Source organism: Xenopus tropicalis, chromosome 8 (assembly GCF_000004195.4).
Source record: "Xenopus tropicalis strain Nigerian chromosome 8, UCB_Xtro_10.0, whole genome shotgun sequence".
NCBI classification, from domain to species: Eukaryota; Metazoa; Chordata; class Amphibia; order Anura; family Pipidae; genus Xenopus; species Xenopus tropicalis.
Window position 1 is genome coordinate 48,677,750 of NC_030684.2, and position 18,291 is coordinate 48,696,040.

The 18,291-nt window shown below is 36.5% G+C and overlaps 1 protein-coding gene across 5 annotated transcripts in view; it reads left to right on the forward strand.

Annotated features, from left to right (window-relative positions):
- gria3 (glutamate receptor, ionotropic, AMPA 3) overlaps positions 1 to 18,291 on the forward strand; it is a 176,827-nt gene that overhangs the window by 99,297 nt on the left and 59,239 nt on the right. For all 5 annotated transcript variants that reach the window (XR_001171456.3, XM_018096128.2, XM_012967925.3 and 2 more), the window contains 1 exon segment: positions 4,590 to 4,777. Coding sequence is in view for 4 of the 5 variants with exons in the window: in XM_018096128.2 (XP_017951617.1) it covers positions 4,590 to 4,777 (188 nt within the window). In the remaining variant the exon portion in view is untranslated.

Consider the following 18,291-nt stretch of genomic DNA (forward strand, 5'->3'; position numbering starts at 1 on the left):
GAGTTCTGATGTCCTGTGTTGGTCGATGGTTGTGCAGCCATGTTGTAGGGTTTGCCTCCCCAGCACAATTCAGCATCTGAGTCCTGCCCTAATGTGCAGAGAGCACACAAAGTTTGACATCTTTAGATACAAATTTAGACGTGTATACAGTTACTGCTGAATTCTAATATCACTCTTCTCTTAATTTGAGATATGGATAGATAGATAGATAGATAGATAGATACATAATGCACTTGAGTTGAAAATAAAAGCACATCAATTTTAACACCTCTACAAAATCCCCAGTGTTATCTATCTATCTATCCACACACCTATACAACCAGTAACATATAAAGTGACAAGCAAAATATTTCAGCTAGAAAAACATCCAGGTACTCTGAAGAATTCCACAAGGGTCACAAAATTAAAGTAAAAATATGTTTTATTAAAAATACACTACAAATGTCAACATCTCTGATGGCCCAACATGAAATATTTTGCCAGGTTTCACTGCAAAAATATGCCCATAGACCCCAGTGTTTTTTTTTAAAAAAAGTTGCTGTAAACAAACGCCCATTGACTTTGATGCGTTATGCATTTTTTCACTGTTTTGCGAGTTTTTCTGGGACAGATTCACCCTTTACTTCATACAACTATTGTGGCACATTGACTGGGAAAACTCTAAAGGAAAGGTATGTCTCTCCCAGAATGCTGTATGAGACAGCAGATATAACATAAAAATTGACCATAGCTGTGGTCAATCAGGCTAGGGTAGACAGTTTAGGTGATTTGATTGGTGAGTCACCATTTGGGAAAAGGAGATTCACATACACACACACACATACATACATACATACATACACACATACATATATACAGTACATACATACATACATACATATATACATACATAATACATACATACATACAAAACTAGCTGTAGACATTAAGATCACAATATCCTTGGATATTATGCTTGTGCAAGACGTCAACCAAGTCACTTTTGAAGACATTAATAGAATCTGCCATTAGATGGAGGCCTCTTGCCCTTTATTCTTTTCTATGTGAAAGAAGATCCCCCCCCAATCTGTCTTTAATGCAGTTATGTAAATAGTAATCATGTCCTCTTGCATACAGTAATCATGTCCTTTCACAAGCCCCTTTTCTCCAGAGAAAACAACCCCAACCTAGTCAACCCTCATAGTTTAATTGGTCCATTCCTTTTATCAGTTGAGTTACATTTCTCTGAACTCTTTCCAGCTCATTAATATCATTCTTACAATATAAAAAGTCTGTCATTACAAAAATATTTTAAGATGCTATCTAAGGTAGTCATGAATGCTATTCTCATTTGAAGGAAGAAATAGTTGTGATGTATAAGTGGCAATATGGCTCCAAAACAGAATCCATCAAGCTTAAAGTGGTTAAAAATATAATAAATTCTTTCCAATCTCCCAAATGGCAAGAAGTTCAAAAGATAAACTATTGTTTTGATTGCTTAATTATGATAGATACTTATGTCTTTGTTAAGGTGCAAACCCTCCAGTTAGGCCCCCTTTTATTCCCCCTTTGACTTCTAACTGCAATTGGTCATTCACTAAGCAACTATTTTTCTCTGTGTCATATTTAACAAACTGTGTCTTTCAACTGGTACAGAAGCATCACAAATAAAATCCAGTTTTCAGTGTTTGCAACGGTCTCAGACAATAATGCCTTGCTCTCCAGGGAACAGTTCTCCATAGGCTTTTTCCTCAGTATATTTATTAGTGGTTGAGACATTGCCCAATTTGCTTTAGGTAAATATGTTGGCTCTGTAAATTGTAATGGCAGACATCACCAAGAAGTTCCAGCCCTTCATACAAAAGAAGTATGTTTCTAAAGTACATAAACAAATTTATGGATGTAATTCTTTAAATGAGTGATTATATATGAGACACGGTTTAGAGTTAATGGCTAGAAATATGCTTTACACTAGTAATATCTTAATGTAACATATAGCGTGCTGGTTGAAAGCCAACACATACTTAGTTCCTATTGAGACAAGAGAGGTTGTTCTTAGAAAATGACCTCATCCTGAGAAGGTTATTGTTCTAGCTCTAATCAATGTGAGTGCACGGATAGCATGGGCTGATTATATTTACCCTTGATTAGGGTGTACTATTTAACATTTTCTCTGAAATAGCCAAAAAAAAAAAATAAGTCTATTCCAAACATAATTTTCATTTTTTAATAAGTAAAAGACCATTTTTGCAATCATTTTTGAAGGAAGGTACATGTCCATTTCCAGTTAATTATTCTTGCCCTTTGTTTCCTTTGTATTTCCTTTGAAGAAAATTGTTAAAATGTAAATAGTTGCCATTGCAATTCTGAATATATAAACATGTCAGTCTTGAGAATACATTCTTGTAGGTCAGAAACTTCCATCTGCATATTTATATATCAGTGTTAGCTGGTAAATGAGGTTGCAAAAAACAAACAAGTTTAGTTAAAATTTCTGCCTAACTTTTAGCTGATCTGATGCTGTTTCAGTTTGTCTAGGAAGGGGGGAAACATTCCTTTCAAAAAGGGCAATTGGACCAGTCTCTGAACCAAGTTTGTACTATGAGCACTCATTTCCATTTGTCCAGTCCTTTTTTTGAAACCATGTGTATCATCTGTCAGTAAAGCTACTTCAGGGAGTAATTTCAGAACTCATGTTGCAATGAAACCTACACAGTCCCAAGTTCCCTCAGTAAATATTAAATGTGAATAAGATATAGATTATTCATAATATCCTCACTTAAGTGCCTGTTCCCAATGCTGTCCAGCCTCTCTTCATAACTTTTGTACCCTTGGTGCAGACTGAAGACCAAAACTACACTGCACATTCTAGATGGAACCTTCCAAAACCAAGCAACAAATTCAGGGCATGTTGGTGCCTTGCATACCTCAGCACTCCTGGATTACAAAAGGAGCAAGCTAGGACCAAACTAGGTGCTTACCATGGGTCTTTCATGTCCCTCAATGGGACAGGCACAAGGAAGCAGTAAGTACATGGCATTCTAGTGTTTGCACCCCCGTTACTCTTGATAAATGAGCAAGCTAGGAGTTTGCCAGGGGTTTCACTGTTGACAGGGTAACCCTTTTGAAATAAAAAATAACGAAAGTGGTATAAAGGTGATACCTTTATTGGCTAACTAAGATAACCATAGCAAGCTTTCAGAACATTTTCGTTCTTTTTTCAAGCTGATTATCAGGGGTTGCACATATCCCTTACACACCGTGGTTTGCAAGCAAAGAATCCTATAAACAGTGAAGTTGCCTGTTCCTACTTGAAAGAAAATCCATATAATATATTGCAAACTGGTAACTGGAAAAGAGTTTGAAGGGAGAGCTCATTGCCTAGGTTCATCTCATACTTGCCTCTATTCTCCTGGGAAATAATTAGCAGATCTAGATCATCTAGCATGCAAGAGAGGAAGCAGAAACAGAGATCAGGGAAAGAGGGTGGAAAGAAAGTAGCACCTTGGAGAGCTGGTGGTTCCCTAGAAAAAAAGTCTCCAAAAAAGCACCTTAAATCAGTGGAGTTATATCTTATTTTCAGCCGTGAATCCTAGTAGGGAACCAGTACTATTGACAGCTCTATGTTTCAGTTAAAGCACAAAGGTGGTAAGGGTTTTGTTTACTATTTGTCTATGCACCTGAATTGTCACAGAGCCTGGAACTAATCATTATTAAGTAGACTTTTGTGTGCTAATGATCTGTCTGTCTGATCCTGCCCACAATATTTGTTTCCTAATCAACAATTTTTTTTACAAGGATACATAAAGGTTTTGCCCATTCACGAAGTGTGCAACAAATGGGGAGATTGTCCTCAAAATAATATACTTCTGATAGATTTTGATTGAAGAGAATTTATACTTTGTTGCCAAGGAGCTGATTTGTCCATAAGCATTGAAATCATGGAAAGTCATAAATCGCAACTGAGATTATGTGATTATGCATGATACAGTGATCAGAATGAAATTTGAGATGCCATAAAAAGTCAGTGGGAAGTGTATCTTCAGAATTTTGGAAAGCAGATAATCTTTTTCCTGCAAAAACACAATTGTGATTGCTCAAGTGTAGTGAAAATGCATGGACACCACAACAATTACCACATTTTATTCCACCAATTGATGTGGTCATTATTAACCCATTCATGATTTTTTTTTTTATATAAATATGTGCAAAATGAAAGACAAATTGCAATGAGTTCCAATCATTGTCTCAGGCAAACTGGTGACAAATCTCCACAAATGCCTGTCTATCCACCTAATAATAAGGTCCTGTCCTTGCCTCCCATAACATTTTGTATTGAATCTGCCTTATGCTTTGTCGTTTATACAGGACCAGGTACACTGCACTGTATCATTTTCATCTGATTATCCATAAAGAATCATCTCTCTTGCCATAACTTATTTTTTGTTGTAAAACTTGGATTGCAGGTCACACAATGAAAGCAAGCAATCGTTCTGCCTGCATGATAGATGCTCCCTGAAAACCATTTTGCAATAATGTTTTTGAATTGAAAGTGCTCTTTTCATATTCTTAACAATAAAGTGACTGATTGTGTCGTTTTTCTTCTCTAGGATTCTCTATTCTTCAGGCCATTATGGAAGCAGCCGTACAGAACAACTGGCAAGTGACAGCCAGATCAGTGGGGAATATAAAGGATGTTCAAGAGTTTAAACGCATCATAGAGGAAATGGATAGGCGTCAGGAGAAGAGATTTGTGATCGACTGTGAAGTTGAGAGAATAAACACTATTCTGGAGCAGGTAGTTTTATTTTGTTTTTATTGCACTCTGTGTACTGGAGTTCTAAATGTTTTGCCTTCAACTATGTCTTGGAAACAATTTTATCCTCATTATACACACAACTAACCACAGACATGTTAGCTACATTTCTCTCATCTCTCATCTCTCAGTAGTCTGGGAAGAAATGATGAGCAAAAATGATTTATATATAATCATCGATAAAAACATTCACCAAGGAGCCAGCTTTTTATTGGGTGTGTGGCAGGGGAGTGATTATAATGGGGAGGGCCCATGATAGTCCTAACTGTTTTAGCCAGTCCAGTCCTGGACCCACTATCTGATCTCATGCTACCAGTATGTAACTTTCTCCTGTCTCTTATTATGTGATATTATTGAAACTTGTACTTAATGTCAGTGCCAGGCTTATAGGTAAGTGCCCCTCACTGTATATCAGCAGTTACTGGCTAAGCAAAAATAAATATATAAATTGTTTAATGCAAGATCTTCTAAATTACATGTAAACTATGAATGTTAGTGCCGTTTGGTGGCATTAAACTCTAGCCATGGTTTGTGTCGCTTTATTTAGTCTTATTCCCCAATTTTACACAAATGAATAATTCATTATTTATTTTTTATTTTATTAATTCTACATTTTACAACCTTTCACATACCTAAAGCTGATTTTGACTCATAAGAACACATAAATATATCAGGAATGCCTTTAAAGGAAAACTAATCCCCCAGAATGAATACTTAACCAATAGATAGTTTAGCGACCTATTATAGAATCTCGCCAAACTGGAATATATATATCAGTAAATATTGCCCTTTTACATCTTTTCCCTTGGTCCACCATTAAATGATGGTCTGTGTGCTCCTTTAGAGATCACGTGACAGGAAATAATGCAGCTCTGACTGTAACCGGAAGTAGTGTGGAAGCAAAATACAGAACTCTGTCCATTCATTGGCTGATGGGGCCTAGCATGTATGTGTGCATTGGCTTGTTTGTGTGCACTGGGAATCCTATGATCCCAGGAGGCGGCCCTTAATTTTTAAAATGGCAGTTTTTTATTTAGGAGTACCCAATAGCACATACTAATAAAAAAGTATATTTTTATGAAAGCAGGGTTTTATTTATCTTGTTTATGCAATATATTTTTATAGAGAACTATTTTGCTTGGGAGAATAGTTTTCCTTTAAAGTTGCTTGTTTGTTATCAGAGATTTTGTGTAAAATGGCTACTATTTTGTCAGATTCATATTTTAGTTCACTTTTAAACATGCTATGAACCTGATTTTTTAAAAATCTATTTTTTTAACCATGTTTAGTGCTCATTAAAATATGGTTTTATGTTTAAAAATATATGGACTGAATTGCAAAAACAATATACAAATGATTGCATCAGAGTTTATTATTTAGGCTGCATGTTAGTGCCCAGTGCTCCTGCTGAGCTGCACCGAGCGCTAACATCCCAGTGAAGATTAATATGTTTGAATTCTCAAGGCTGGTGATTAAACTGCTGGGCATCTTTCTGGATTTCTCAGTTAGAACTTTGCAAATCTGAACCTGTAATTTTGTTTGGTGATTTATAACATTATTATGTTATTGTAGTCATACTTTGAACAGTAATAGATAGGAGGATGGACCCCCTCCACACACCCACACTGGAGACTGTGCAGTGGTGTACACAACTAGAGTACATTGACCTTATCCATATTTGAGTAGAGTAATTACCACTATTGTTTCTCTACTGGTAGTTGGTTAGTATTCTGGGATAGTCATGCTGTTGACACCCCCCCTCCAAAACCCTGAACCTGTCCCTATGCTTTCCTAATTACCATTCTTATGTGTGGTCATAGTCTTTTATAGGCTGTTACTACTTGAGGCTTCAATGAGGATTTTATCTCTCCATTAAGTCCTCTATCAAGTATTCATCATTCTGTGGCTGACCAGAAGAAAAAAAATGTTAGCCAATCACATGATAAAAAAATGTGTTTCTGTGCAAGAGCAGAACTTTCATGAGGAACTCTTTATCTTTACTCAAGATATTAGGGTACGGTACCTAATAATAGAGATTGCTGTGTGGGAGTTATAAATACATAACACAATAAGACCATCTTATTTTATGGATTGTTTAGCATAAAAATACTCAACACGGTTCAATTATACGTAGGTGTAGCACTAGGGGCATTAATGGGCAGAATTGCACGCAAATTATTGCAAGTGAATCATGTACTTAAAAGCAATCATGATTAATGCTTATTAATTACAGGGCTTCTTCTCTGACTTGCCCCCATACCACACTATATATGTTTAAAAAAGAAAGTTGCACTTTGGGTACAAAACATGGGGACTTGTGCTTTTTTTTGTGCATCTCCTTAATAAATGAACCCTTCCTTCTGTACCAACGGTTATTTTGTTCTAGATTGATTTTGACCTCAAAGATTTATACAATAGTACATCTCTTGTAGAGACTGCCAAGACTCATCCGTATTGATAAAAATCACGGTTTGAAGGGAAGTTTAATTATTGAATATTGTTTAGCTAGAAAAGTAAACAACTCTGATTACTTCTGTCAGTACAAATGGCTGTAAATCTCAGTATCTTAAGAACCCCTGTGTGATTTATCTGTTGGCTCTCTCTAATCAGAAAAAAAATCATTTCTAAGCAGAAAGAAAGCAGCGCTAATAAAATGATCACATGAGACCTGTGAGCATAGTTGGGAAGTTCAAAAAGGGCACTCGCCCTGTTCTGCTTAATCACACTGCCTTCCTCCACAACAGACTGAGAGTCAGCACATTTATTTTTACTATATTTGTATTTATAATTTATTTGTATATTTGTAAGAGACACACACACATATATATAAAACTAAGAATAACAAATAGAGACCCAAACCTTTATGTAATACAGGAATAAAAATGGTGAAAGCAGCAGCAGGCTTACATATAGTTACATAGTTAAGTTGGGTTGAAAAAAGACCAAACTCCAAGTTCATCCCTTCAAAGGAAACCCAAATGCCCAAACATCGACCCATACTGACCTATCTATACACTCACATACTTAAACTATATATACCAACATCAATACTAATCTTAGTATCACAATAGCCTCGGATACTATGCTTGTTTAAGAACTCTTCCAGCCCCTCTTAAAGGCATTAACAGAATCTGCCATTACCACATCTCTAGGAACCCCCAACGCTGCTTCAAATGGAAGCTCTGTTCAAGCTTTATTTATATTCTTTCAAAAGCAGGAAATTCTGTATTTTCACTTTGGTGGGAGTATCAGCTACAGAAGTTTTTAAACACTCCACTCATACTATGTGGCCCCTAACATTTGGTCAAGGTCAAGCCATATAGATCATAACAGGATTAAACATACAAAAACTGGACTGCTCTACATTAGTTCTGCCAATATCCAAGCATACAAATTAGTATCCACCTCATATTTTATGCAAGCTGGACCCCACCATTAAATTCTTTTGTCCAAATGACCAGGCTGCCTCAGAGTTTGGGACCTATGTGATCCACTTTGATACACTGTGTGTCTGTGGTCATATGTTGCCCTCTTTAAGATTTGATCAGGCCTTCTAAGAATGTTGTTTGGCCCCCCATTTTCGGGTTTATGCAATCTAGGCACTAAAGTAAAATAGTAAATAAGAAGAGGAAACATTCAGTATTTTTAAGTTACCTAACAAAGATTTCAACACTTGCTTGCATCACAATTCCTTACTCTTATGGTTCTGAACTACATGATTCAACACATTATCAGGGGATAAAGCATGGTAGGATCTGTATTCCAGCAACATCAGCGTTGTAATTTTCATGTAACTAAGCTTTACACCAATTTTCCGTTGTCAGTGACCCAAAAAAGCCCAATGACCCTACAGTCATCCAAGGGGTAGACAGAACAACAGAACTTTGTTTTCCTGATTAATAAATAATACAAATTTTTCAGTATCATTTGCTTCAATTGCTCTGAACTGCAAATCTTGATATATGAATCATGGTTCCCCTATAGAAAATGGCATCCTTACAAACATGTCATTCATTTGAAGGTTTGACTGTAAGTTCGCTTATGTCAAATCTGCAATACCAGAAAAAAAAAGTTACAACCTTTACTTGACCTTTAATTCTGTGGTCCAGTTTGCTTTTCTCTAGCTTCTGTCTGTAGGAAAAAAAACAGTGATCTTTTGTACTCTGCTATTTTTACTTTAAAGCACTCCACAGTTTAGCTTATCCTTTTGCTTCCAGTGTTCATGTTTAGATGTTTGGCGGAACCCATAAGCTGAACAGGGAATATTACACAAGGTGTTATGCTTTCAGAATTTGCCAGTGGCTCACAGACTGAATGCGGATTTATTTTAACCCTTTGAATAAACTGCAATCTGCCACCTCTTGTCTAGAATCTTCTGCTTTGTGTCCATTAGAGTAATGTCTGTCTCACAGTTTCCCCATTATACTGCTGTTAGAATAAAAGCTTTGGATTGGCATTGCATTTGTATGTATGAATATTTTTAGTTATATGCAGTAGTTCTGCTTGTATATGCAGCCTCACTTAAAGGCAGTCAAGTCATTCTGGCGTGTAATGCAGCTTGCAAATTGATTTTTTCATAATAGAATAATAGGTCAGGTTATGAAGGTAACTCAGACATTTCTAACTCTCAGAAGCCTGTTTGCTTTCATTATAACTGCAGTTAAATGGTGTCTCCTGACTGGTTTCTAGGGTGTTGGTGTTCTATTGCTTTTTCATCTTTAAATAAATCTCATTTGTGGCTTGCACAATAAAATGCCATTCTCAGCCAATTGGTCTAAATGCCACCTAAAGTGCAATTTATTGTTGTAATTCTAATTTATACTTATACCAATAAATGCAAGAGAATCCTCCAATAAGAATCCCGCCTGATTTGGTTCCATATTCTTTATTCCTGCAACTGGAAACATTAAACACAGTCTTTCTGTTACAAAACAACTAAAAAGCAGTATCTCATTCCTTCTCATGTTTGATTAGATAATACAGGTATTGGGATCCCTTATCCGGAAACCCATTATCCAGAAAGTTCTGAATTACAGAAAGGCCATCTCCCATAGACTCCATTATAAGCAAATAATTCTAATTTTTAAAAATGATTTCCTTTATGTGATAATAAAACAGTTCCTTGTACTTGATCCCAACTAAGATATAAGTAATCCTTATTGGAGGCAAAAGAAGCCTATTGGGTTTATTCAATATTTGAATGATTTTTAGCAGACTTAAGTTATGGAGATCCAAATTACGGAAAGATCCCTTATCAAGAGAACCCCAGGTCCCGAGCATTCTGGATAACAGGTCCCATACCTGTACTGGGAAGCCTTATATACTGTATGTTGGATAATAGCAAGATGACTGATAGAATGCTAGTAAGCAGGATTTTCATTGGTGAACCTGTAATTCTGTGGGGGCCAACTATTATATACAGGTTGGGGGTGCAGAGGACAGTTTTTATAGGTTTAGAATGTTCTCAAAACAATTCATTTTTTGGAGCAGTACATAAAGAAACAAAAAAGGAGACTTTTTCTGTGTGCCAGGAATAGAAAGGACAATTATATGATAGTAGCTGCTTAAAATCCATTGGATGAACACCTGTCAAAATAAGAAGCACCCACCAATACAGCTGAATAGATATCACCAGTGAGTGGAGTGAATGTGACTGGCTGAAGGGAGGTGCTGCTAGCGGCTGTTTCTACTGAAAAGAGTTGCGTTAGTCTCTACAATTCAGGATCCATGTTATTCATAAACTGTCAGATCCATTCAAAGCAGTGTATAAAGAAGTGTATTTAACTGGCCCCAAATCACTGCTACAGTCTATTTCCAGGGAGTGGTATTGTCTCCTCTGTTATACACCGGTTGATATTAAATTTATTTTAACCTATTCATAGTTAGACTGCATTCTTTGTATTTTTAACTGTATGAAAATCATGTATTCATATTTGATGAACATTATTCATGAATGAAACAGATGCTTCTTGATTTATATCCCAGTATGTCCCTCTGTACCCTCATTTGCCTCGTGCATGTCTCTTTATTCTATTATGCTTAATTCATTGTGTGTGCACTACAAAACTTTTTTTTACATTTTCTTCTATAGAAATACAGTTTGTAAGCAATAGAATTTAATTATTGGGTCTTCAATGAGAATTAAAGCCTAAAATTAGGTCTGGCTAGAAAGTCTGTACTTTATATGCTGAACTTACAGCACCTGCACAAAGGTACAGCAGCCCTATAACAGTAATCATTTAGGCCTTCAAAGTTGTCCATTGGAGTTAGCCATCTTAGATCTTCTTCGCCCATCTTTTGTGTGTCAGTGACATTGCACATGCCCAGTGGGCTCTGGAATGCTGCTGAGAAGCTGAGCTTAGGGGTCATCTGAGGTTATCAACCAGAAAGTGAAGTCAAAGAAAGAAGCTAAAGCTGTTATTACATTTTGGTTAAGAGTTTAATTCAGGTTCCACCCTCCCATTAATTTAGGGGAGTAACTGGAGGAGCCAGAGAATATACAGAAAACAGATATTATAAGAAACCAAACAGTTGGAGGTTTTATGGAAAAGGAAAGCGTGTTACTGATTGGGCTCAGTTCCTGGCTGAGACTTACATGCACAGGTTTTTGCTGGTTGATTGGTTTATTACAGGGATCCCCAACCTTTTATACCTGTGAGCTACATTCAAATGGAAAAAGTGTTGGGGAGCAACACAAGCATGGAAATGTTCCTGGGGGCATGAATAAAAGCTATAATTGGCTATTTGGTAGCCCCTATGTGGACTGGTAGCCTATAGAAGGCTCTGTTTGGCTTTACACTGGGTTTTTATACAACCAAAATTTGTCTCCTAACCAGAAATTCAATAATAAACACCTACTTTGAGGCCACTGAGCACAACATCCAAGGGGTTGGGGAGCAACATGTTGCTCCTGTGCCACTGGTTGGGGATCACTGGTTTATTATGTGCAATGACATTGCTATTGTCTTGAAGTTCAGGATTAGTGGATTGTTCATGTGAGTCTGGGCTAATGCAGCTTTCAGTTTCCACATAAGGGCTGGATTAACATAAAGATAGTTAGATAGATAATAAAGGAAAGAGAGGGGGCAAGAGATAAAACAATTAAATAGAGATAAAGAGTAAGAAGTCCTCAACAGAAACTCGTCTTTTCTTGCATCTGTTTGGACTACAACCCATTAGATATAATCTTCATTTCAGAGATACTTTTTTCACCGTATATAATAGTCATGTACTAGCAATACTGACCTCACAGCAAAAAGTGTGTTTTGACCTCAGGCATTAGAGTATGTCTTTATAGAGTGGGTGCCAAGAACTTTGACCTTATGAATAAGAATGCAACTATACAGTAGAGAATTCCTTCTTCTGATAATGTAGGGGTTAAGCCACCCTATGAGCAGATAAACCATCCAAAATGAATTTCCGTGTTTGCATTAAATCCTTCCCGTGTAATCCTTCCATGCACGGCAATGTCACTATTCAATTTCCTTTGTCCCTCATAAGCTTCCAGCATATGAACATTTGATAGATGTACTTGTTATACTACTACCACCTTCCCTCCTGCAAAGCCCCAGCTATTCTTTTATCCCCATAGGATGAGCATTCATGTGGGCAATTGGTTCTGCCACGCTTTAATAACCCAGGAGTTCCAGGCTCCCTACTGAAGGCTGCTATGAACAGGCCGGTATTAGTTCAAGCAGTTGGGAGGCACATGGGCTGCATTTCAAAAGAACTATTAGTCACTAATGAGACAATTACAATTTATATAACTCAATATGCAAAGTTTGCTAAAACAGTGCAGCATGAGGAGTTCAGCATGTAAAGCTCTGTTCTTGTAGCTGGGCCTCCCTGAATGCTAATACCTGCTGAACACTCAAACATGGGTTTGCCTTTGTCTTGCATCTCTAATTCCTTATTACACAGAAAGAAAACAGCTCTCCGGGTTTTGAAAGTAAGATCCAGCAGAGTTCTGTAGAAATTATAAATTATTTATGATGTGACAAAACGTTTAGAATTCAGTAAAAGGAAAAATTCTTGCAGCAACAGAAAAGTGAGAATAGTCATTTAAAGCTACAATATCTGTTATCTGGAATGCTTGGGACCTGGGAGTTTCTGGATACAGGGTTTTTATTCAATTGGAGCACCACGCCTTAAGGCTAATAAACTACTAAAAAAATGAATACAGGTATGGGACCCGTTATTCAGTATGCTTGGAACCTAGGGTTTCCCTTAAACAGTAATTAAACCCAACAGGATTGTTATGTCTCCAATAAGGATTAATTATCTCTTAGTTGGGATCAAGTACAAGGTACTTTTTTCTTATTACAGAGAAAAAGGAAATCATTTTTAAAAATGTGAATTATTTGATTAAAATTAAGTCTATGGGAGATGGCCTTTCTGTAATTCGGAACTTTCTGGACAATGGGTTTCCAAATAAGGGGTCCGATACCTGTAATAACAATATTAAAGACTAAAGAAAGTTCTCCAGTATGAAGAACTGGAAATGGCAAAAAATGGAAAATGCAATATAACCCACAGTGCAATTTTTGAGACATTGCAACTGCTAAGGGAACCCATCAAATATATGGGACACTGACTGAAAAGCAGTTTAAATATATATTAAGAAATATCTCCTTCCTAATATGTAGGGGTCAAGGAAAATAAGTTTTTGTGGGGCCCAGTAACTTTTAGTTATGCCAATGCCTCAATACCATTGTTATCTACTGTTAGCTAATATTATTTGCATGTAACTATTATGTATTGTAGTGGAGGGAGTACAAATATTGCAATGCATACCTTCTTTTGCACATCTTGAAGAAGTGCTCTATATGGTACCTTTGCCACTTGTAGGAAAGGATCAATAATATACATCATATTCACTAATAAAAAATGCAATGTGCAAATTTTTATTGAGCACTCGAGGAATGGACTTGTCCCCAGAACATTTACTGGGGATCTCACCAACAATTCACAAGAGCACATTGCATTTTTGTGTGCATGCCATTTGGGAATATATTCTATAGGATACACATATTAAATGACATTCACTTCAGTACATACACATGGGAGTAAAGCATAATTATTGTGTTTTCCTTGAATGTATCTGCTTCTTGTTCAGTGGTTGATGGTTGAAATCAGCTGCCGTTTGAGATTTTTTTTTACATGCCCCTGACTGCTCCCTTCTAATGAGACCCAGTGGAAGAGAGTGGAAAGCTGCAGCTTTAAGGCCTCAGTGGCACCCGTTCAGGGGCTCCTTTCTACTGAAGATGCAGTTGAACCCAATGCTTTTATTATTTAGGCTGCAAAGTAATGGAGCAGAAAGACAGACATCCCATTTGTTCATAACTCATACAAGGAACTTTATTACAGCTGCAAAACACAACAAATCTTTGCAACTATCCTTGGGGAAAACTAATACTTTTATGACATTTAAACAGCTACTAAATTGCCCCATGATCCATGTGCACTTCATATAATATATTCAAGTCTTTTTGATCTTTCTGCCAGTACAGCGTACAGGGGTAGAGAATTCTATTATTTTACTGGCACGATAAATAATGTTTTCTTTACCTAAAGGTACAAGTGATTTTATTTACTATTGTATATATTTATAATATAATCTTATAGGTCTTATTTCCTGCACAGAGTAAAGCCAGCTTGGTCCCTTTCTCATTTAGGGGCCAGATTCATTAAAAAGGTTGTTCACCTTTCACTTACCTATTATTATTTGATGTAAAGAGTAAAATTCTAAATTGCAAATAGTCTTATTTTTTTTAATTGTAGTTTTAAAATGATTTTTCTTTTTTAATCAGCAGCTCTCCAGTTTGGTATCTGCAGTAATTTTGAAGCTAAGGTTTAAATTAATTTAGCAACCAGGGTGTGGTGTGAATGAGAGACTGGTATATAATTGGGAAAGGACTTGAATGGAAAAATAAGTAATAAAAATGAACAATAACAATACAATTGTAGCATCACGGGGCAGTCATTTTTGGCTGCTGGGGTCATTGACCCCCTTTGAAAGCTGGAAATATTCAGAAAAAGAAGGCAAATAATTACAAAACCATATATATATATATATATATATATATATATATATATATATATATATATATATATATATATATAAAACAATAAAGACCAATTGGGAACTTGCTTAGAATTTGTCACTCTCAGCATACTACAAGGTAACTTAAAGCTGAACTACCACTTAAAAGATCAAATGGTCCATTGGATCATTGCTGGGATTTTGATTGAATTAATCAAATTCACCTATTGATTCAACTAAACCAATAGGCTCATTTTGATTGATATGATAAAAAATCATGATCTATCATTGTACTTATTGGCCTTATTTCCATGTCATTTCCACTCATTAAAAATACCTAGCTGCAACCCTGCTCTGGAATTCCAGTCTATCTACTGTCTGACCTTTTCCCCAATCTTTAAGACATTAAACAAACTCTTTAGACAAGCTACTGTATCTAAGCAATGCCTCATGATACACTGTAAGCTTTTGCCACTTACTGGGTGCCATATCTCTTGTTGGTTAGTATGGTTCAAAGACGGATTAAATGGGGACAAGGAAAGGAAGGTGGGAGATTAGAAGTGTTATGTGACTGGAAGGCAGTGAATGTCTGACAATAAGGATGTCAAGACTGCACTTAAGATATACTTATACTTTTTCAAGTCAATACATAACTAAGTAAGTATATCTTAAGTGCAGTCTGGAATCTAGAAAGCAAGACAGGACTCTGCCCTGATAAGACATGCTGGAAATTACATTATAGCAAATGAAAACACACAAAATTGTGAAAGGTAACATTCTCATGGGTGGTCAAAGAGCAGTAAATGCCACCCACTGGAGCAAACTTTAAACCTTAAATAAAAATATAGTTTCTTAGTAAGGCCCCTGTAGGCAAATGAAAGCCTAGTTCCTGTCTTCCACTCTAATGAGGCATGGGAAATTAATAAGGAGTCCTTACTATTAAAAGAAAAGTTTAAAAACACTGAGGTACACATCATTAGGTGCTGATGCTGATCCATATTACATAAGGATAAGGCAGAACTGGCAGAAAATGGAAAAACAGCAAAACTTTTTTGTGATTTACAGTATCTAGTAGAATTAAGTCTAAAACAACTGGACTTTTCTGAGTTTTTCTTGAAAACGTTTCACCACTCATCCGAGTGGCTTCTTCAGTTCAAATGACTGGTAGGGAATTCCCCGGTATTTAAACTCTTGATGGTAGTAGAGTCACAGACATCCAATCACAATGGTTCCATTGAACTTGTTCAGTTAGGTGTTAGCTGAAACTGACAGGTGTGAGAAGGTATGATCCAATCACAATGGTACCAAGATTCTCATTGATGAAGGTGTTAATCCTTCAAAGTACATGACTGGAAGTGGGAACTGTTGTGAAACTGCCGGGGTAAGGATGTGATTGTCCTAATGAACTACTGTCAAACACCAAAGAGAACTTTTCCTTCAACTGACCTGACACTATGGGGCAGAAGTGTGAGATTAGAGCTCACCCACAAAGTTACCCTCTCTCTATTCATTCTTCTGGAAGTTTTAGAAGTGTATTTATCAAATGGTACACTTGCTTCTAAGAATCCCATATTAATAAAAAGTGGGTGAGTTTTTCTGTGAGCTCTAATCCCACACCTTCCCTATAACTCAGTCAGCGAGATGATGGGAGCTGTCACTATCATCTGAGGTGGTGCAGATTCCCAGTCCCTGGATAGGGAGTTTTGGTGTATGCAGGTTACACCAGCCAGGGGGGGTTATGGGGTGTTTTGCTGTTGAGAACATTGAGTGCTGCAGGTTCATTCTACTGCACTATAAAGCATAGGTTCCAAAAAACAAATCATTTAACCTATTAGTGCTGTAATTTCACCTGTGGTGATCCATCTTCCTGGCTAAACTAAAGGCTTTTAGAATGCTCTGTGCTCTAATCATTGTTCAGCTGAAATAAACATTATGAATTTGTTTATTTTTATGCCAGAAAATTACAACACTTTCAACACATTTCCCACTCCATAATTACCCTCCTGTAAAATCCCTCATGGCACAATTGCAACATGATGCAGTAACCACTTCTGTACACATTTAAATTGTAATTAATTGCGGATATTTGCAAACCTAAACAATGTTCTCCTTTGCTGCCGATGCTCTGAAAGCTCTTAAAGGCATGCTTCCTGTTGTGTTTTCCAGAACTGCTTTATTTCTTAAACACGTTCGTGCTGATGGCATCTCAGAAATATTTACATGGTTTGAAAGAATTGTGTAAAAAAGGTTTTTTAAACTACATACTGAAATATTTATGGTCATTCCAGCAAATAAACACACTTACATATCTCCCCAGTGCCAAATGGGCAAGTTAAGATACAAACATCAAAGGCTAACTAAACCTATGGAGAATGGAGAAAAAGTCAGCAATCGCTATGGGCATACAGGCACTCAAAGATCTCCACATATATATATACAAAACATAGTAACTATGTACTTTTTTTAATCCCTTAAATCTTCTTGAGGAGCACAGACAGACAGAAGGTCAGGTTTCGGTGGCCAGAACTAGTAAACCTTATTGATTGTACAAGCCAATAACAGAGATAAACTAGGAATTCAAACACTAGCAGCGACCTTGCTAAGCTCAATTCATGTTTGTAATGACTTCATCTCAAGCTCATAAGATGCTAAACTTACATGGATATGGAGAACTAGGCAGAAGGCCAGTTAAGGTGATATATAGAATGGGTGCTTATCTGCTCTTTTAGATAGTCCTAGAGCTATAGCAATGTGTTATATTAATGGTTTCATATATCCTTTTTTGTGACCTAAGGGGGGTATGACCCAATGTGGGACCATAAGAAGAAGATTAAAGGCAAACGGAAGGCTGAAAATCACTGCTCTAGTTCCTGTCCCAGAAATACTGGTGTCTATAATGTGCCACATGTAGTTGTCTAGGAATGATATCTACCTGCTAACATATGTTCCTAAACACATGCATTTTTAAACCAATGTTTGATCAAGTAAATGTTAAATAATATATTTCTTATCACAAGTATAAACCCATATCTAAGAGACTTTAATGACTATGATATACCTCCATCAACTTTAGGCTTATTGAATGTACCAGCTTCTTTATAAATCCATAGATATTTGACCTATATGATGTACCAACCTTTCTTATAAGACAAGGCAGAATAAACCATACACAGGGCACATAAGATGTACACACTGTAGATTTTTTAAATTATGGAATTCCCTGAATGCTATAACATCTAATCAAACTGTTACCTCTCAAGTAGCACTTACTGTATAATTGCATTTAAATCATATGGTATAGATTTATTAGCATACCAATCTTGAATATTAATATGGGCAAGCCTTTGCTGCCAAGAGTTTGCCAGTTAAAAACGTGATAATCCATTTGAAGGTATCATAAATAACAGGATGACAGCAATTTCTTGCCCAAATAGCAGATCTGGTGGTCTAAAGA